This window comes from Plectropomus leopardus, chromosome 4, assembly GCF_008729295.1.
Source record: "Plectropomus leopardus isolate mb chromosome 4, YSFRI_Pleo_2.0, whole genome shotgun sequence".
NCBI lineage: Eukaryota > Metazoa > Chordata > Actinopteri > Perciformes > Serranidae > Plectropomus > Plectropomus leopardus.
In genome coordinates, this window is record NC_056466.1 from 1586946 (window position 1) to 1609528 (window position 22583).

The 22583-nt window shown below is 35.3% G+C and overlaps 1 protein-coding gene and 1 long non-coding RNA gene across 2 annotated transcripts in view; one reads left to right on the forward strand and one right to left on the reverse strand.

The window, feature by feature from the left end:
- Position 1: 1 nt before the first annotated feature.
- Positions 2–11398, forward strand: LOC121942426. The gene is made up of 3 exons (XR_006105807.1): positions 2–136; positions 2145–2236; positions 11240–11398. It is a non-coding gene; the product is annotated as an uncharacterized LOC121942426 (long non-coding RNA).
- LOC121942423 (venom factor-like) overlaps positions 2602–22583 on the reverse strand; it is a 48886-nt gene continuing 28904 nt past the window's right edge. Inside the window, 9 exon segments of the mRNA XM_042485625.1 lie at positions 2602–3382; positions 16472–16619; positions 16822–16902; positions 18421–18504; positions 18595–18684; positions 20079–20184; positions 20830–20919; positions 21382–21469; positions 21563–21614. Coding sequence (XP_042341559.1) covers positions 3238–3382; positions 16472–16619; positions 16822–16902; positions 18421–18504; positions 18595–18684; positions 20079–20184; positions 20830–20919; positions 21382–21469; positions 21563–21614 — 884 coding nt within the window. The 3' untranslated portion in view covers positions 2602–3237.

Genomic DNA, 22583 nt, shown 5'->3' on the forward strand with positions numbered 1-22583 from the left:
GGGACGACCTTCACTATGCCAGTGTCCTGTTTTACAAGAACCGCGCAGATTTTCTCTCCTCCTTCATCAGACCAGCTCAGCCTCGCAGACACAAGAAGGACGAGAGTGTTGTTTACGCTGAGGTCACATTCAAGAGGTGAGCCGCTCTTCTCACACAAATATTATCCTCATTTGATGATATACCATGCAGGATTTTCCTAAAAAACAATGTACTCATACAAAACAAATCCCCCTCAGTCATCATTGATTTCAGTCAATTTAAAGCCCTGCTGACTGACATACAGCACAGTGAATGTATGTTTTTTGATAGATGTTGAGGTTGGGTTTTTTTTTGGAGTATGTGTTGATGTAAAAACACATGCCGAATGTATATGTTTGCTTTTAATGTGCACGTTAATGTCTGCCTCACTTCTCATGTCTTATTAAAGTATTTTGTAATGTGTTTTTGTCTTTTTTTAGGTAATCAGAGCATCCTTGTGAAAGAGAGCTTGCTCTCAATGGCCTCCCCTGTTGAAATAAATGTTAAATGAAATAAAATAAAAGATCATTATGACCCATAAGAAGTGTGTAGCGGTGCATTTATCTGCAGAGATTGTAGCCTCTGGAATTGTGAAAATAGCGCAGAAAAACGCAAATATAGTGAGGCCAAACAGCAAGTGGACAAAGCTTGTTCCAAAAAAAAAGTGAATCTGGGGTTTGCTTTTGTTTTTGTGGAGCTAATATCCTGCCAAAATGTAACGAAAAAACAAAACATGTCTAACAAATGCCCTACGATTTACTAACAAACACAAAAAACGTAATCGACAAACTAATGCAATTTATTTTATACATAATGTTCCTATGAAACAAATACCTAACATATTTGTACTACATCACGCTTCAGAAACAAACACAACATGTCCTATAATATTCTAAAAGAGACCAAAAATTATCGGGTGATTTTCAGCACAGTTTTTCATCCCTGACGGATTTTTTCTCAACTGTCTCGAGTAATTCTCCTCCACAACAGCGGGTTGCACTTTGAATCAGTTTAAACTCTGCTGTTTTTTATGAAGCACAATGTTTATATTTCTTAACCAGTTGCAGTGACTTTTTTTATATCCATGAGTTTATGATCCACATGTAAAAGGAAAGTTTTGTTTCTAGTTAGATAAAAGTTCAATATTTAGACCAAAATCACTGCTGGGGGGCAAACAGAGCGTCAAAAAACTACCTTGTGTATGTTAGTCAGTCGTACTGTTCAATAGTTTCGCCATATTTCAGTTACTGTGCAGAGGTTTGGGGCAACAACTACAAAAGTTCTTTACATTCACTTTCTATTATTCAAAAAAGCAATACGAATCATTCACAACGTCAGATATCTGGATCACACTAACTCTTTATTCTAACCATCACGATTAAAGATTAAAATTTAAGGATATGGTGGAATTTTAAACAGCACAAATAATTTTGAAGGCTAATAAGAAACTACTTCGATAAAATATTCAAAAATTATTTTTCGGGAGGGTGGTTGCAATGTAAGGGGAGCATTTCATTTTAAATCGTATGGTTTTCAGACCACCAGGAAAAGTTTTTATCAATCAGTCTGTGGCATTCAAGCACTGCCCAAACATAATAAGTTTAAATTTCTGTATAAAAACAACATTTTCACGAGGTACAGGAGTGAAGACGGGCTTTGACAATCACGGGGTGTTTGAAGGGGACACAGTTTAGTTTTGCTTCTTCTTTGACAGCTTTATCGTTCTCTTTTTCTGTAAATAATGCTGAAAAATTATTGAAATTGCATTTTACTATGTGGGTGTACGTATTTATGTGTAATTACTTATATGTTTAAATGAGTAAGGAAGCTAGTTAATTAAATTCAATGATTTATGGGGAAGGGGTGGGATTTAATACATTTTTACTTCTCTCTCTTCTATTTTTTTTATGTTTTTTCATTGTAATTTTTAGGGTTAGGGGTTAGGTTTTTTTGTCAGCCTGTTTTTGGGCAGTATTTTCTTTATTTCCTTTTTACATGTTTGAAATAGATAAAAATCAAGTCAAGTTTAAAGTCTCATTACCTTGCCAACACACATCGTCGCTTTTGCATCATTTAAAATCTTACCTGTAAAATTCACAAATGTTTTTTTCTCTTTGAAAACCAGATGTCAGAGGTCAGCCGCGGAGGATTCGGCGGCAGCATTGTACAGCACAGTCATCAAAACCAACTAAGCAAAGGGAATCTGCAGCTTTTCATGTAAGTACTTTTATTTAAGCATATAACAGTTTTCATATAATTCTTTCACAGAATACAGCTTTAAGACAACATTACATTAATAAACTGTTTAATTACGTGTGGACAAATTGGAGTCTTTGAAGAATATTTTAAAGGCACAGGTCACCCCAAAAACAAATGCACATATTTTTCCTCACCTGCAGTGCTATTTGTCAATCAAAAACTGTTCTGGTGTGAGATGCAAAGTGTTGGGGATGTCTGCCTTCTGATGATAATACTAGATGGCACTCGAAGTGCCAAAAAATACATTTAAAAGTTCAAAAGCAATGTCTCTTTACAGAAATCATGAGCCGGTTACTCAAAATAATCCACATTCCTTGTTTTGATAAGTTTCATGCAGGAACTATTTTCTTTCTACCAAACTACTGTATATCCACCAAATGTGTCACTGTGCAGAAGGAAGGGTGCATCGACTCACAGACAAGAGTGCGAGGTGAAAACATTCGTGGTGTCCAAGCTGTAACTTGAGCTAGCTCAGTGGTGATAGGTCAGCTTGTGATAGATGAGAGCATCCTTCAGTGCGGTGATGCTGTTGGCGGCTGGACTTCTACATAAAGCTGCTAATAACAGTTGATTACCATGAGTAACCAGGTCATGATTTCTGGAAAGAGACATTGCTGTTGAGTATCTGCAACACTCAGCAACTCACACCAAAACAACCTAGATAAAAAAAGGAAATATGTAATTTTTTTAAATCAATTTTCTAAAATCTGTAATACCTTAAGGGAGGCAGTTTAGTTTACTTTTATTACTGCAGTGTCTAGTTCCTCTTTATTCTTATATCATGACAGTAGAGAAAAAGATCATGGGTTTGTTTCGATAACAAGCTCCACTCTCAGTTCTTTTTTCCATAGTAAAAACACAACCTGTTTTTACGTCCCCTTTGCACAGGCTTTAACCCTAAAATCACTATTGAATCTTTGCATCAAAATGAGACAGGATGATGGTGTGCAGTCGTTGCTCTAAAGCCTGCAGCCCACAACAGACAGTTCATATGTAGTTTCCTCAAGGCTCCTGCATTTAGCTTGAAGGCTGGGGGTGCTGGAGCACTCTGCAGACGTAGGCCAGCGTTCCACCCAGGTGTCTTTCCCTAACATGTAGATTGATCTGACAGACAGAGAGAAGAAGTGGAAGAATTTAGACAATTAAAGGTTCTATCGCCTGCACAAAGGCATAACAACTGTTTAAAAAGTCCTAGCATAATATGTTGTAAAAATTGTCTTACTATGATATGTTGAAAACAGCACACAAAGTCGAAAACTTTAAAAATAGGCATAGTACAATACGCTGACATGTAGTCGTAGTATACTATGTCAAGAACAATTTGTAGTACAGCATGTAAAAAATACTTTTTAAAATGTTAGGGTAAACTTTGGGGAAAAAAAAACCTTTTTAGTCAATACATATATATCATGGTGAAAAAAGTGGTAAAACCATCAGGTTACTTACAAAAAAATTAAAGAGAGTGTCGTATGTGAAAAAAGAGTCATGCCAAAACATATTAGAGAAACGGTTTAATTAGAGAGAAAAAAAAAGACAATGTCAGAGTGTAGGGTGTTGAGACAGAAAAGAAAAAAAATGTCCCAAAAATATATCAAAGTATTCTATGTCTAAAGAGGTGCTACACAAAACAAAACAAAACAAAACACAAAACAACAGTATGTTGCAAAATATAAATGTTGTTTTCTGGCATGTTGAAAAAATGGACAAAAAAAAAACAGCTATAGCATGGCAAAAATGTCAAAAAATTACGTTTTCCAAAAACATCTAAAAAACAGCTGAAAACCACCTTAAAACCACTGTGTCAAAACACGCCATAGCAAAGAATGATGCAAAAACGGCAAAAAACACCCTTTTATGACATGTTGAAAAAATGACCAAAGAAGCAAGGCTATAGTATGGCAAAAATGTTAAAAAATGACATTTCTCAAAAACATCCGAAAACAGCTGAAAACTGCATTAAATAGCGTGTCGAAACACGCTATAGCAAACAATAATGCAAAAAACGGCCAAAAACACCCTTTTAATGGCACACTGAAAAAATGACCAAAAAAGCAAGGCTATAGTATGGCAAAAATGTCAAAAAATGACGTTTCCCAAAAACATCCAAAAACAGCTTAAAAAAATGCGAAAATAGCGTGTCAAAACATGCATAGCAAAGAATAATGCAAAAAAACGGCAAAAAAACAACCCTAACATGGAACGCTGAAAAAATGACCAAAAAAGCAAGGCTATAGTATGGCAAAAATGTCAAAAAATGGCATTTCCCAAAAACATCCAAAAACAGCTGAAAACTGCATTAAATAGCGTGTCGTCGAAACACGCCATAGCAAAGAATAATGCAAAAACCGCCAAAAACACCCTTTTAATGGCACGCTGAAAAAATGACCAAAAAAGCAAGGCTATAGTATGGCAAAAATGTCAAAAAATGACATTTCCCAAAAACATCCGAAAACAGCTGAAAACCATCTAAAATAGCATCTAAAATAGCGTGTAGAAACACGCCATAGCAAAGAATAATGCAAAAACTGCCAAAAAAACACCCTTTTATGGCACACTGAAAAAATGACCAAAAAAGCAAGGCTATAGTATGGCAAAAATGTCAAAAAATGACGTTTTCCAAAAACATCCGAAAAACAGCTGAAAACTGCATTAAAATAGCGTGTCAAAACACGCCATAGGATAGAATAATGTTGCAAAAAACTGCCAAAAAACACATAACATGGAACGCTGAAAAAATGACCAAAAAAGCAAGGCTATAGTATGGCAAAAATGTCAAAAAATGACATTTCCAAAAACATCCGAAAACAGCTGAAAACTGCATTAAATAGCGTGTCGAAACACGCCATAGCAAAGAATAATGCAAAAACGCCAAAAACAACACTTTTATGGCATGTTGAAAAAATGACCAAAAAAGCAAGGCTATAGTATGGCAAAAATGTCAAAAAATGAGGTTTCCCAAAAACATCCGAAAACAGCTTAAAACTGCATTAAATAGCTTGTCAAACACGCCATAGCAAAGAATAATGCAAAAACAGCCAAAAACAACCCTTTTATTGGCACGCTGAAAAAATGACCAAAAAAGCAAGGCTATAGTATGGCAAAAATGTCAAAAAATGACATTTCCCAAAAACATCTGAAAAACAGCTGAAAACTGCATTAAATAGCGTGTCAAAACACGCCATAGCAAAGAATAATGCAAAAACGCCAAAAACAAAATAACTTGGCACGCTGAAAAAATGACCAAAAAAGCAAGGCTATAGTATGGCAAAAATCGTCAAAAAAAAACGTTTCCCAAAAACATCCGAAAACAGCTGAAAACTGCATTAAAATAGTGTGTAGAAACACGTCATAGCAAACAATAATGCAGAAAACGGCCAAAAACAAAATAACTTGGCACGCTGAAAAAATGACCAAAAAAGCAAGGCTATAGTATGGCAAAAATGTCAAAAAATGACGTTTCCCAAAAACATCCGAAAACAGCTGAAAACTGCATTAAATAGCGTGTCGAAACACGCCATAGCAAAGAATAATGCAAAAACAGCCAAAAAACACCCTTTTATCGGATGTTGAAAAAATGACCAAAAAAGCAAGGCTATAGTATGGCAAAAATGTCAAAAAATGACGTTTCCCAAAAACATCCGAAAACAGCTTAAAACCATCTAAAATAGCGTGTCGAAACACGTCATAGCAAACAATAATGCAGAAACGGCCAAAAACAACATAACTTGGCACGCTGAAAAAATGACCAAAAAAGCAAGGCTATAGTATGGCAAAATCGTCAAAAAATGACGTTTCCCAAAAACATCTGAAAACAGCCTGAAACTGCATTAAATAGTGTGTCAACACACGCCATAGCAAACAATAATGCAAAAACAGCCAAAAAAAACACCCTTTATGGCATGTTGAAAAAATGACCAAAAAAGCAAGGCTATAGTATGGCAAAAATGTCAAAAAATGACATTTACCAAAAAACATCTGAAAAACAGCCTAAAACTGCATTAAATAGCGTGTCGAAACACGCCATAGCAAAGAATAATGCAAAAAACTGGCCAAAAACAAAATAACTTGGCACGCTGAAAAAATGACCAAAAAAGCAAGGCTATAGTATGGCAAAAATGTCAAAAAATGACGTTTCCCAAAAACATCCAAAAACAGCTGAAAACTGCATTAAATAGCGTGTCAAAACACGCCATAGCAAAGAATAATGTTGCACAAAACTGCCAAAAACAACATTTTATGGAACGCTGAAAAAATGACCAAAAAAGCAAGGCTATAGTATGGCAAAAATGTCAAAAAATGGCATTTCCCAAAAACATCCAAAAACAGCTGAAAACTGCATTAAATAGCGTGTCGAAACACGCCATAGCAAAGAAATGTTGCAAAAACTGCCAAAAACAACATAACTTGGCACGCTGAAAAAAATGACCAAAACACCAAGGCTATAGTATGGCAAAAATGTCAAAAAATGACATTTACCAAAAACATCTGAAAACAGCCTGAAAACTGCATTAAATAGCGTGTCGAAACACGCCATAGCAAAGAATAATGCAGAAAACTGCCAAAAAAAAAAATAACTTTTTACGGCACGCTGAAAAAATGACCAAAAAAGCAAGGCTATAGTATGGCAAAAATGTCAAAAAATGACGTTTCCCAAAAACATCCGAAAACAGCTGAAAACCATCTAAAATAGCGTGTAGAAACACGTCATAGCAAACAATAATGCAAAAACGGCAAAAAAAAATTTTTGGCACGCTGAAAAAATGACCAAAAAAGCAAGGCTATAGTATGGCAAAAATGTCAAAAAAAAAAAACATTTTTCCCAAAAACATCCGAAAAACAGCTGAAAACTGCATTAAATAGCGTGTCAGAAACACGTCATAGCAAAGAATAATGCAGAAACGGCCAAAAACAACATAACTTGGCACGCTGAAAAAATGACCAAAAAAGCAAGGCTATAGTATGGCAAAAATGTCAAAAAATGACGTTTCCCAAAAACATCCAAAAATAGCCTGAAAACTGCATTAAATAGCGTGTCGAAACACGCCATAGCAAAGAACAATGCAAAAACAGCCAAAAACACCCTTTTATGGCATGTTGAAAAAATGACCAAAAAAGCAAGGCTATAGTATGGCAAAAATGTCAAAAAATGACGTTTCCCAAAAAACATCCGAAAACAGCTTAAAACCATCTAAAATAGCGTGTAGAATCACGTCATAGCAAAGAATAATGCAGAAACGGCCAAAAAAAATAACTTGGCACGCTGAAAAAATGACCAAAAAAGCAAGGCTATAGTATGGCAAAAATGTCAAAAAATGACGTTTTCCAAAAACATCTGAAAAAAGCTGAAACTGCATTAAATAGTGTGTCAAACACACGCCATAGCAAAGAATAATGCAAAAACAGCCAAAAAACCTTTTTATGGCATGTTGAAAAAAATGACCAAAAAAGCAAGGCTATAGTATGGCAAAAATGTCAAAAAATGACATTTACCAAAAACATCTGAAAACAGCTGAAAACTGCATTAAATAGCGTGTCGAAAACACGCCATAGCAAACATAATACAAAACGGCCAAAAACAAATAACTTGGCACGCTGAAAAAAATGACCAAAAAAGCAAGGCTATAGTATGGCAAAAATGTCAAAAAATGACGTTTCCCAAAAACATCCAAAAACAGCTGAAAACTGCATTAAATAGCGTGTCAAAACATGCCATAGGATAGTATGTTGCAAAAACTGCCAAAAACAACATAACCTTTTATGGAACGCTGAAAAAATGACCAAAAAAGCAAGGCTATAGTATGGCAAAAATGTCAAAAAATGACATTTCCCAAAAACATCCGAAAACAGCTGAAACTGCATTAAATAGCGTGTCGAAACACGCCATAGCAAAGAATAACGCAAAAACGGCAAAAAAAAACACCCTTTTATGGAACGCTGAAAAAATGACCAAAAAAGCAAGGCTATAGTATGGCAAAAATGTCAAAAAAATGACATTTCCCAAAAACATCCGAAAACAGCTGAAAACTGCATTAAATAGTGTGTTGAAACATGTCATAGCAAACAATAATGCAAAAACGGCCAAAAACAACAACATTACTGGCACACTGAAAAAATGACCAAAAAAGCAAGGCTATAGTATGGCAAAAATGTCAAAAAATGACGTTTCCCAAAAACATCCAAAAACAGCTGAAAACTGCATTAAATAGTGTGTCGAAACGCACCATAGGATAGAATGTTGCAGAAACGGCCAAAAACAACACAACATGGCACGCTGAAAAAATGACCAAAAAAGCAAGGCTATAGTATGGCAAAAATGTCAAAAAATGACGTTTCCCAAAAACATCCGAAAACAGCTGAAAACCATCTAAAATAGCGTGTCGAAACACGCCATAGCAAAGAATAATGCAAAAACGGCCAAAAACACCTTTTATGGAACGCTGAAAAAATGACCAAAAAAGCAAGGCTATAGTATGGCAAAAATGTCAAAAAATGACATTTCCCAAAAACATCTAAAAACAGCTGAAAACTGCATTAAATAGCATGCCTAGACGTGCCATAGCATAGAATGTTGCAAAAACTGCCAAAAAAACACCCTTTTACGGCATGTTGAAAAAATGACCAAAAAAGCAAGGCTATAGTATGGCAAAAATGTCAAAAAATGACGTTTTCCAAAAACATCCGAAAACAGCTGAAAACCATCTAAAATAGCGTGTAGAAAACACGTCATAGCAAAGAATAATGCAAAAACAGCCAAAAACAACAAACCCTTTTATGGCATGTGAAAAAATGACCAAAAAAGCAAGGCTATAGTATGGCAAAAATGTCAAAAAATGACGTTTCCCAAAAACATCCGAAAACAGCTGAAAACTGCATTAAATAGCGTGTCGAAACACGTCATAGCAAAGAATAATGCAAAAATGGCCAAAAAAACCATAACTTGGCACGCTGAAAAAATGAAAAAAAGCAAGGCTATAGTATGGCAAAAATGTCAAAAAATGACATTTCCCAAAAACATCCGAAAACAGCTGAAAACCATTAAAATAGCGTGTAGTGTAGAAACATGTCATAGCAAAAACAATAATGCAAAAACAGCCAAAAAACACCCTTTTATGGCATGTTGAAAAAATGACCAAAAAAGCAAGGCTATAGTATGGCAAAAATGTCAAAAAATGACATTTCCCAAAAACATCTGAAAACAGCCTGAAAACTGCATTAAATAGCGTGTCGAAACACGCCATAGCAAACAATAATGCAGAAACGGCCAAAAAAACAACATAACTTGGCACGCTGAAAAAATGACCAAAAAAGCAAGGCTATAGTATGGCAAAAATGTCAAAAAATGACGTTTCCCAAAAAAAAACATCCGAAAACAGCTGAAAACCATCTAAAATAGCGTGTCGAACCACGCCATAGCAAAGAATAACGCAAAAACGGCAAAAAACACCCTTTTATGGAACGCTGAAAAAATGACCAAAAAAGCAAGGCAAAAGTATGGCAAAAATGTCAAAAAATGGCATTTCCCAAAAACATCCGAAAACAGCTGAAAACTGCATTAAATAGTGTGTTGAAACACATGTCATAGCAAAGACAATACAATGCAAAAAAGCCAAAAACACCCTTTTATGGCATGTTGAAAAAATGACCAAAAAAGCAAGGCTATAGTATGGCAAAAATGTCAAAAAATGACATTTTCCAAAAAACATCCAAAAACAGTCTGAAACTGCATTAAATAGCGTGTTGAAACACGCCATAGCAAAGAACGATGCAAAAACAGCCAAAAAACACCCTTTTATGGCATGTGAAAAAAAAATGACCAAAAAAGCAAGGCTATAGTAGTATGGCAAAAATGTCAAAAAATGGCATTTCCCAAAAACATCCGAAAAACAGCTGAAAACTGCATTAAATAGTGTGTTGAAACATGTCATAGCAAACAATAATGCAAAAACGGCCAAAAACAACATAACTTGGCACACTGAAAAAATGACCAAAAAAGCAAGGCTATAGTATGGCAAAAATGTCAAAAAATGACGTTTCCCAAAAACATCCAAAAACAGCTGAAAACTGCATTAAATAGTGTGTCGAAACGCACCATAGGATAGAATGTTGCAGAAACGGCCAAAAACACACAACATGGCACGCTGAAAAAATGACCAAAAAAGCAAGGCTATAGTATGGCAAAAATGTCAAAAAATTACGTTTCCCAAAAACATCCGAAAACAGCTGAAAACCATCTAAAATAGCGTGTCGAACCACGCCATAGCAAAGAATAACGCAAAAACGGCCAAAAAACACCCTTTTATGGAACGCTGAAAAAAAATGACCAAAAAGCAAGGCTATATAGTATGGCAAAAATGTCAAAAAATGACATTTCCCAAAAACATCTAAAAACAGCTGAAAACTGCATTAAATAGCATGCCTAGAAACACGCCATAGCATAGAATGTGCAAAAAAACTGCCAAAAAACACCCTTTTACGGCATGTTGAAAAAATGACCAAAAAAGCAAGGCTATAGTATGGCAAAAATGTCAAAAAATGACATTTCCAAAAACATCCGAAAACAGCTGAAAACCATCTAAAATAGCGTGTGAAACATGTCATAGCAAAGAATAATGCAAAAACGGCCAAAAACACCCTTTTATGGAACACTGAAAAAAATGACAAAAAAGCAAGGCTATAGTATGGCAAAAATGTCAAAAAATGACGTTTCCCAAAAACATCCGAAAACAGCTGAAAAACATCTAAAATAGGGTGTCAAAACACGCCATAGCAAAGAATAATGCAAAAACGGCCAAAAACACCTGTTTTAGCATGTTGAAAAAAAATTAACCTAAAACACTTTACTATAGTTTGATGGTTTTTTTTTTGACATACTATATTATGATGCTTTTGGACTTTTGGGAGACCAGCCAAGAATGGAAATTCTTACCCAGATCCTAACCCAAGCTTCTAATCCCCCCACAGGGAGATGACCCTTTTCATGAACATGCACGCGGCCGCACCCTGGCTCATTAGCATATTTACATGTTCATGATTGAGCAGCAGTAGACGTTTGAGCAATCATTGACAGGAAACTCCCCAGCAGCAAGAGGAGGAAGCCTACTCCCAAAAATGACACCCCAAGCAGGAGGAGGAGGAGGTTTCTACTGGAACACGCCACCCCAAGGCCAGCCATTGATTGAGGATAGAGAGTGGAGAAAGTGATGACGCAACAAATTTCCAGATAAAGAGAAACATCAGATCACTGTGTGTGCTTTATGGCACTTTTTCTACTTTTGCCTTATCTTTTTTACAATGTAAAGCATCTTTGAGTACCCTGAAAAGCACTCTATAAATACAGTGTATTATCATTATCTTCCTCAGACCTTGTGTAAGACCATATATGTATCTCTGAAAAAAGGAGTTATGGAACTGTTGCTTTTGATTCACGCTTGTGACATTTTTATCTTTGAATAAAGCCTGCCTCAAGCAGTTTTAACATGTTTATACCATCCCTAGGTGTTCGCCTTTTCATTCTTCTGAGAATCTGGTGAGTGGCTGAAATAGACAAAAAAAGAAAAGACAAAAAGAAAAAGGATGCCGGAAAAAAGCAAACTTTTAGTTTGCTGCCTAGTCACATCATAAACATAGGATGTTAAACAAAATGGCACAAACAACATAACATGGCATGTTGAAAAATAACCAAAATAGCAAGGCTATAGTATGGCAAAAATGTCAAAAAATGACGTTTCCCAAAAACATCTGAAAACAGCTGAAAACTGCATTAAATAGCGTGTCGAAACACGTCATAGCAAACAATAATGCAAAAACAGCCAAAAACAACACAACATGGCACGCTGAAAAAATGACCAAAAAAGCAAGGCTATAGTATGGCAAAAATGTCAAAAAATGACATTTACCAAAAACATCCGAAAACAGCCTTAAACTGCATTAAATAGCGTGTCGACACACACGCCATAGCAAAGAACAATGCAAAAACAGCCAAAAATATCCTTTTATGGCATGTTGAAAAAATGACCAAAAAAGCAAGGCTATAGTATGGCAAAAATGTCAAAAAATGACATTTACCAAAAACATCCAAAAACAGCCTGAAACTGCATTAAATAGCGTGTCGAAACACGCCATAGCATAGAATAATGCAAAAATGGCCAAAAACAACATAACTTGGCACGCTGAAAAAAATGACCAAAAAAGCAAGGCTATAGTATGGCAAAAATGTCAAAAAATGACATTTACCAAAAACATCTGAAAATAGCCTGAAACTGCTAAATAGCGTGTCGAAACACGCCATAGCAAAGAGAATGCAATGCAAAAACAGCCAAAAACAACCTTTTATGGCATGTTGAAAAAATGACCAAAAAAGCAAGGCTATAGTATGGCAAAAATGTCAAAAAATGACATTTACCAAAAACATCCAAAAACAGCCTGAAACTGCATTAAATAGCGTGTCTACACGCGCCATAGCATAGGATGTTGCAAAAATTGCAGAAAAAACCTTTTTCGGCATGTTGAAAAAATGACCAAAAAAGCAAGGCTATAGTATGGCAAAAATGTCAAAAAATGACGTTTCCCAAAAACATCTGAAAACAGCTGAAAACTGCATTAAATAGCGTGTCGAAACACGTCATAGCAAACAATAATGCAAAAAACGGCCAAAAACAACATAACTTGGCACGCCTGAAAAAATGACCAAAAAAGCAAGGCTATAGTATAGTTCCCAAAAACATCCGAAAACAGCTTAAAACCATCGAAAAACTGCATAGCGTGTCGAAACACACGCCATAGCAAAGAATAATGCAAAAATGGCCAAAAACAACAGAACTTGGCACGCTGAAAAAAATGACCAAAAAAGCAAGGCTATAGTATGGCAAAAATGTCAAAAAATGACATTTACCAAAAACATCTGAAAATAGCCTGAAACTGCATTAAATAGCGTGTCGAAACACGCCATAGCAAAGAACAATGCAAAAACAGCCAAAAACACCACCCTTTTATGGCATGTTGAAAAAATGACCAAAAAAGCAAGGCTATAGTATGGCAAAAATGTCAAAAAATGACATTTACCAAAAACATCCAAAAACAGCCTGAAACTGCATTAAATAGCGTGTCTACACGCGCCATAGCATAGGATGTTGCAAAAATTGCAGAAAAAACCTTTTTCGGCATGTTGAAAAAATGACCAAAAAAGCAAGGCTATAGTATGGCAAAAATGTCAAAAAATGACGTTTCCCAAAAGCATCTGAAAACAGCTGAAAACTGCATTAAATAGCGTGTCGAAACACGTCATAGCAAACAATAATGCAGAAAACGGCCAAAAACAACATAACTTGGCACGCCTGAAAAATGACCAAAAAAGCAAGGCTATAGTATGGCAAAAATGTCAAAAAATGACATTTACCAAAAATCCGAAAACAGCCTTAAACTGCATTAAATAGCGTGTCGACACACGCCATAGCAAAGAACAATGCAAAAACAGCCAAAAATATCCTTTTATGGCATGTTGAAAAAATGACCAAAACACCAAGGCTATAGTATGGCAAAAATGTCAAAAAATGAGGTTTCCCAAAAACATCCGAAAACAGCTTAAAACCATCGAAAATAGCGTGTCGAAACACGCCATAGCAAAGAATAATGCAAAAATGGCCAAAAACAACAGAACTTGGCACGCTGAAAAAAATGACCAAAAAAGCAAGGCTATAGTATGGCAAAAATGTCAAAAAATGACATTTACCAAAAACATCTGAAAATAGCCTGAAACTGCATTAAATAGCGTGTCGAAACACGCCATAGCAAAGAACAATGCAAAAACAGCCAAAAACACCCTTTTATGGCATGTTGAAAAAATGACCAAAAAAGCAAGGCTATAGTATGGCAAAAATGTCAAAAAATGACATTTTCCAAAAAACATCCAAAAACAGTCTGAAACTGCATTAAATAGCGTGTTGAAAACACGCCATAGCAAAGAACGATGCAAAAACAGCCAAAAAACCCTTTTATGGCATGTTGAAAAAATGACCAAAAAAGCAAGGCTATAGTATGGCAAAAATGTCAAAAAATGACATTTACCAAAAACATCCAAAAACAGCCTGAAACTGCATTAAATAGCGTGTCGAAACACGCCATAGCATAGAATAATGCAAAAATGGCCAAAAACAACATAACTTGGCACGCTGAAAAAAATGACCAAAAAAGCAAGGCTATAGTATGGCAAAAATGTCAAAAAATGACATTTTCCAAAAACATCCAAAAACAGTCTGAAACTGCATTAAATAGCGTGTCGAAACACGCCATAGCATAGAATAATGCAAAAATGGCCAAAAACAACATAACTTGGCACGCTGAAAAAATGACCAAAAAAGCAAGGCTATAGTATGGCAAAAATGTCAAAAAATGACATTTTCCAAAAACATCCGAAAACAGTCTGAAACTGCATTAAATAGCGTGATGAAACACGCCATATAGCAAAGAATAATGCAAAAATGGCCAAAAACATCCTTTTATGGCATGTTGAAAAAAATGACCAAAAAAGCAAGGCTATAGTATGGCAAAAATGTCAAAAAATGACATTTACCAAAAACATCCGAAAACAGCCTGAAAATGCATTAAATAGCGTGTCGAAACCACGCCATAGCAAAGAATAATGCAAAAATGGCCAAAAACAACATAACTTGGCACGCTGACAAAAATGACCAAAAAAGCAAGGCTATAGTATGGCAAAAATGTCAAAAAATGACGTTTCCCAAAAACATCCGAAAACAGCTTAAAACTGCATTAAATAGCGTGTCGAAACACGCCATAACAAAGAACAATGCAAAAACAGCCAAAAACACCCTTTTATGGCATGTTGAAAAAATGACCAAAAAAGCAAGGCTATAGTATGGCAAAAATGTCAAAAAATGAGGTTTCCCAAAAATATCCGAAAACAGCTTAAAACCATCGAAAATAGCGTGTCGAAACACGCCATAGCAAACAATAATGCAAAAACTGCCAAAAACAACATAACTTGGCACGCTGAAAAAAATGACCAAAAAAGCAAGGCTATAGTATGGCAAAAATGTCAAAAAATGACATTTTCCAAAAACATCCAAAAACAGTCTGAAACTGCATTAAATAGCGTGTTGAAACACGCCATAGCAAAGAATAATGCAAAAATGGCCAAAAACAACAGCTTGGCACGCTGACAAAAATGACCAAAAAAGCAAGGCTATAGTATGGCAAAAATGTCAAAAAATGACATTTTCCAAAAACATCCAAAAACAGTCTGAAACTGCATTAAATAGTGTGTCGAAACGCACCATAGCAAAGAACGATGCAAAAACAGCCCAAAAACATCCTTTTATGGCATGTTGAAAAAATGACCAAAAAAGCAAGGCTATAGTATGGCAAAAATGTCAAAAAATGACATTTACCAAAAACATCCGAAAACAGCCTGAAACTGCATTAAATAGTGTGTCGAAACACGCCATAGCATAGGATGTTGCAAAAATTGCAGAAAAAAACTTTTTCGGCATGTTGAAAAAATTACCAAAAAAGCAAGGCTATAGTATGGCAAAAATGTCAAAAAATGAGGTTTCCCAAAAATATCCGAAAACAGCTTAAAACCATCGAAAATAGCGTGTCGACACACACCATAGCAAAGAACAAAGCAAAAACAGCCAAAAACACCCTTTTATGGAACGCTGAAAAAATGACCAAAAAAGCAAGGCTATAGTATGGCAAAAATGTCAAAAAATGAGGTTTCCCAAAAACATCTGAAAACAGCTTAAAACCATCGAAAATAGCGTGTCGAAATACGCCATAGCAAAGAATAATGCAAAAATGGCCAAAAACAACATAACTTGGCACGCTGACAAAAATGACCAAAAAAGCAAGGCTATAGTATGGCAAAAATATCGACGTTTCCCAAAATATAACGTTTCCCAAAAACATCCAAAAACAGCTGAAAACTGCATTAAATAGTGTGTGTCGAAACGCACCATAGGATAGAATGTTGCAAAAACTTGCAAAAACAACATAACTTGGCACGCTGAAAAAATGACCCAAAAAGCAAGGCTATAGTATGGCAAAATGTCAAAAAATGACGTTTTCAAAAAACATCCGAGAACTGCTGAAAACCATTTAAATAGCGTGTTGAAACACGCCATAGCATAGAATGTTGCAAAAATTTGCAGCTTGGCTGAGTTGGATCTTCCTTACCTGTTGTTGTCGGTGTCAGTGGTCCACACGTCGTCTTTGGGGCCCATGATGAGGTAGTTGGAGCCTACCTTCAGGTTGAGTCCATCTCTGCAGCCTCCATGAGACATGAAAAACCTCTTCTGGCCTTCTTCAACGCCTGCCTCCACACCTGTGCGTTAGCAGGGAGAGATTTCATAAGAAGACAGCAGATCCATCAAGTTAAAGGTTATCTGATAGCATCCTGTGCTTTCAGTTATCTGATTGTTTTGAAGTTTTTCCTTATGTGTCTTCTATGGTAGTTGCTTCTACTGGGATTTTTATCAGCTATTATTATTAGGATTTTTATAAGAGCAGACACTGTATTGACTTACCCAGCTTGACAACTTGCGTGATTTCCATCTCATATTTGTCGTAGTAACTCTGGCTGACACTCAGCACCTTCACACTGAAAACTGAAGCACAAGAATAACAGTGTAATACTTGCATTGACTGAAATTATCCGTCATGATGATGCCATGACGTTTGTTTGCAGGTCCGCAACAAGATTTGGGATTTTGCAGACAACCAATGTGATGTCGGGAAGACTCTTTAGAATTAAAATAAAAACGTGGAAAAAGCTGCTAGTTGTCTCTAAAAGTCTTAATGTAATCAAATTGTAATAAAATATTGAATACTGTGTGTGTGTATATATATATATATATATATATATATATATAGATATAAACGCAAAAGCAGAGTATGTTGTCAAAAATACATCACAGTATAGTATGTAATACAAAAATCATGAAAGAAGAATCATAGTACAGCATGTCTTCAACAATCGTGACAAAACGTCATCGTTTTCTCGCCATTTTTCACCATACTATACTATCGGCCATTTTTTGACCTGCTATATTATGACATTTTTGGTCTTTTCTTCAACATGCTATACTATGACGTGTCTCTACAAGCTATAATATGTTGTTTTCAGCCCTTTTTTCAACATGTCAAAATTTGATATTTTTCGCTATACTATACTGTCGTTTTGGCCATTTTTTTCAACATACTACACTATGATGTTTTCGGCCATTTTTCCCACATGCTATACTATGAGGGGTCTCGACAAACTATAATAAGTTATTTTCATCCCTTTTTTCGACATGCCAAATTTGACATTTTTCGACATACTACATTATGACGTTTTCGGCCAATTTTCAGTACGATATATTATAAATGTTTTTGGCTGTTTTTTGAACATGTAATGCTATAAAATGTCATTTTCAACCTTTTTTTCGATATTATTTGACACATTATACTATGTCATGTTCAGCCATTATTTAAACCTACTAAATTATGATGTTTACAATAAAAAACATCATAATGTAGTCTGTCCTCCAAAATCATGAAAAAACATCATACTACAGTGTGTGGTTAAAAATCATGAAAAAAGTCGTTTGTCTGTCGTCCAAAATCATTAAAAAAAACATCATAGTATACCATGTTTTCCAAAATTATTGAAAAGCATTATAGTATAGTGTGTCTTTAAAAATCACCAAACACTGTCATAGTATGTATGTCATCAAAAATAATAAAAAATATTCCAGTGACGAATTTTGTCCAGAATCATGAAAAACATCATAGTATAGTATGTCATTAAATCATGAAAAAAAATCAGTTTAGTATGTCATCCAAATACATAAAAAAGTCATAGTATAGCATGTAGTTCAAAATCATGGAAAACTAAAAAATGCATACATAGTGTCAACAAAAAATAGGAAAAAAGTTATAATATAGTCTGTTGAAAAAAAAAATCAAAATCATTACAAAATACATTATAGTACAGCATGTAATCAAACATCATGAAAAAATATCACAATATAGTTTAAAAATTTTAAAGTTTAAAAATGTCTTTAAAAATCAAGAAAAACAAATCAGAATAATGTGTCGTCAAAAAACAAAACGTCATAGTGTAGTATAGTAGAGTATCTTACCATGGTGGAAAGTTTTACAAGCAAACGTCTCTCTTTCCCCGTCGGAGAAGTTTTCAGTGTCGTTTTTGGAGACGCAGCAGTCACCTGGAGATCACAAGCAAATGAATAAAGAGGATTTGTAAAAACACACCAACAACACACACGTCCACTGCTGCCCGGCTGCAGACACTTTACCCTGCGTGCAGCGGCAGACGCTGTCCCTGCAGATCTGTGTGAGCTCCTCTGTGTCCTCGCTTGGAGTGTAGGTGCGACTGCAGCGGTGATCTGAATGAATGAATGAATAAATAAAACATTTCAATCAATAACCAAAAAAGGAATAGACTGAAGTCCGAGGCTTTTTTTTGCCTCCCCTAAATCTACCAAAGGATAACAGAAACCCCAAAGAAACAAATAAATGAGAAAAAAAATCTTATTTTATATCAATCATTTTATATTTTAAGGCTTTTTAAGACTCAACGTAGAGCAACAGAATTTCAACTCACCACTGAGTCCATTTCACAATTTGACTCCCAAAACTTTATGTCACATTCGTTTCAAAACTGAACAAACCCCTTAATTTCCCCTTAACTCCAAAACATATTTCCAATGTTTTTTTAAATACACAATTTCTACAAATTTTTGGGTGTCGGATCCTCTAAAAAAATGTCCATAGAATCATAATAGCCAGCTTAACAGGTACATCTCGAAAAATTAGAATATCATGAAAGAAATATCGTCAAAAAGGTAAACTTTCATATATTATATATTCATTACACATTAATCGAAACATGTCAAGCCTTTTTTTGTTTTAATTTTGATGATTCTAGCTTACAGCTCATGAAATCCAGTATCTCAAATTGTCAGAATATTTCTAAACATCATTCAAAAAATTACAAGTATGTCGAGTATTTTTATATACTCAATACTTTACGCATGACTGTGAGTGTTGGGAATGGAATTTTGGGGTCGCATATTTCTAATATTTTGAGATGGGTTTTTTTGGGGTTTTTTTTGTTACATTTTTCATGTCACTTGCTTTAGGCCATAATTATAAAAATCAAAATAGAAAAATGCTTGAAATATTTATGTTCATGCAGTAAGTCTAGAATATATATAATTGTCACTTTCTTAAATAAATGATAGAAGGTATTAAAAAAATTCACAATATTTTTTTTTGAGATGCACCTGTATGTTTTATCGCAAGAGCTCTTTCCAAAATGTAATTATAGGGTCTAGACTTGTTTTATATGCATTTCTCCAAATTTCAGCACAGTAAGAAATATATGGCATTCTGGGAGGAAGGCAGAGCAGCGATACAACTGCAATCATTGTACTGAGTGTTGCAATATTATTTTCAATATTTTAACAATTAAACATGATCAATTCTACATTATTAATGTGTGCGGTAAAGTCAGTTTGATTGTCTGTGATCTGGTCATTAACATTAATGACGATTTTATAATTGTTTTTTTCTTATCACTTTCACTGTCTGCACTGATTGGGGAACCTCACTTGTCAGTCCCCTTGAGGGTTTTCTGGGTTTCCCCTGCATGTCTCCTTTTATTGAAATAAATTGCATAGAGCATAGACAAAACATTGCTTTTTTTAATGTGATGTAATATGAAGTATTTCTTGTTTTCGGTGCAGTAGTGTGATGTGAGCTGGACGTGTTTTCGTACCAGGGGTGTAATACTCATAAACAGTGACTGAAGATGGCTGCAGGAGGCCGACTTTGAAGTTCTGCTGAAGCCTGAATATCAGGATCTCCGGCTCCTTGTGAGACACCTGAGAGGAGGACGGGGGAGGATCATGAGTGCAACGGAGAGGAGAAGCAGAAACATTACAGAGCCTGTGAGAATATTAATTAAAGAGAGTAATAATTGCAGACACTGGAAAACATAAACAAAAGAAATACATGACTTATTATATTATATTATATTCCAAAAGGAGTGAGAAGTTAAAAACATATTTAATCCCGTCCCCTCTCCATAAGTCATTGAATTTTAATGAACAATTATTGATAAAGTCATGGCTGAGAGGATGGAGCGAGCGTGGATTATACTTTTACAGCTTGAGTTGGAAATTTATTTATGCAATGTTTGTTTTGGTCTCCTCGCTCTCATTGTTATTGGGTTTCCGCTCAGTGGTATCAAACATGTTTGATATTTACGATTCGAGATCGGAGAGGCCCCAACAATTGTCAGGCCCAAAATCAACCCAATTATCCTCTAGTGTGTACCAGCCCTCTGCATCTACCTTTTATCCATACAAAGACTTTTTCACCTCCCACAAGCACATTTTTTATATTTGGTGTTTCCACTCACCTTTCTTTTAATGCTCAATTCATAAAACGTGGATGCAAACACACTTTATGACATGAAGCAGCACGTTAAACTCATTCTGGTTAAAAACAAGTAAACAGTGTTTTACCTTGAACAGGTGGACGATCAGAGAGCCTCTGTCACTCAGGTTATCAACAACCTGGAAGTTACTGATGTAATGGTCCACCGAGTTGGACAACTGGAAAACAGAAAACACGTTTCTCAGAATCAGAGAGCAACTTTGGCTTAAACATGTGACCAGTCTCGTCTTAGCTATTTCTCAGCTATCACACATCATTTAACTAGTAACAGCCCCAAAATCGCTATAGCCACACCCACCTGACTCCATTTAATAAACGGTAATTTGAGTGTGTATAGAGCAAGCATATTTTTTAATTTTTTTATTCTAACCAAACTAGAGTTCAGGATGGTTGGAAGAGTGAAAAAAACCAACCAAGGAAACTTTTATGAGTTAACTTTCTTTCTTTTAGTGTTCTCAGACACCAGGAATAACAATCAGAGCCTGTCAGTGACAAAAACAAACACTTCTAGTTGACGTGGACTCTTTGAAATCATTTTCTACAAAGGTGAAATAAGTGGAGATTAACTCTACATAAGTATAAATATAAACTGGATGATCTCAATCCAGTTGGCTGATTACCATCTCCAGGTCGGAGTTTTCTGGGGTGAAGCCGGTGGGCAGACTTATATCCAGGACCACCATTCTGACATCTCTGGGTCCTAAAGCCCTGTGGGACAGAAAGAGACACTGGATACTTTAGTCTTTTAGTTCCCTTTAATTAAAAAAATCTGAACATACATGTAAGACACTAATAACTCACCTCACACTGATGGTGATCTGGTAGGACTTCTCCACGTCTGCTGGAGGCTTTTCTGTTACGGGACGAAAATAAAGCATTATTTAATGTGCAGAGGTGTGGTCGTTTATGTTGTGGACTTGATTGTTGGTGAAGGTGGCTGAGAAGAGATTTTCCATGATTAATAAGAGTCTTTTGAGCAATGAGTAGCATCTATTGCACAAAGTAGTATTAGCACAGAAAAGCACTTTTAGTAACAGACTCATTACTATGCACTGTATCAGGGAACGCCGTACGAAGTCTTTGCTTCCAAGACTTTTTAATTCCTCGCACTTTGCACAAAACTAGGATAATTTGCACAGGAATGAAGCACTTATGACGCACGTTATCCTCTTATTCTTTTCTACTTTTGAGTTTTTCTATTATTGTGGCTGTTGTGTTTTTAATGTCATGGTGCAAAAATTGTTTCTGTTGTAAGTGTGGAGACTTTGTCTGTGCAGCACTCAGTCCAAGACAAATTTTCCCTGCAGGGACAATAAAGTGTATCGTATCGCATCGCATCATATCGCATCATATTGTATCACATCGTATTGATCCTCTGCCTTCAGATTTTTATTTTTTTTTAGTTTTTAGTTTTCCAAGGCTTGTGTTTTTTTATTTAATTTTGTTTTTATGATTTGTTTTGCAACTTGTTTTTATTGCCCTGTGTGTTTCTTTTTTACTGTTTTACTCTGACCGGCTTGGTGTTTCAATTTCTTTCGGGATTCATAAAGTAAATCTAATCTGATCTAATCTAATGTTCATATTACTATATGAATTTGGTTATGCTATGGCAGGTTATGTATTTCATTAATAATACTGTGATTATTTACGGAAATTATCTGAAGATGCTTAGTGTGTTTGTGATGTAACATAACATATCTTAAAATTCACTTGTATTACATTTTTCTTGATCTGGATTACATTTTTTGGGTTTTGGCAAATGGACTTGCACTTGCATAGTGCTTTTCTAGTCATTTATGACAAGTCAAAAGTGCTTTCACAC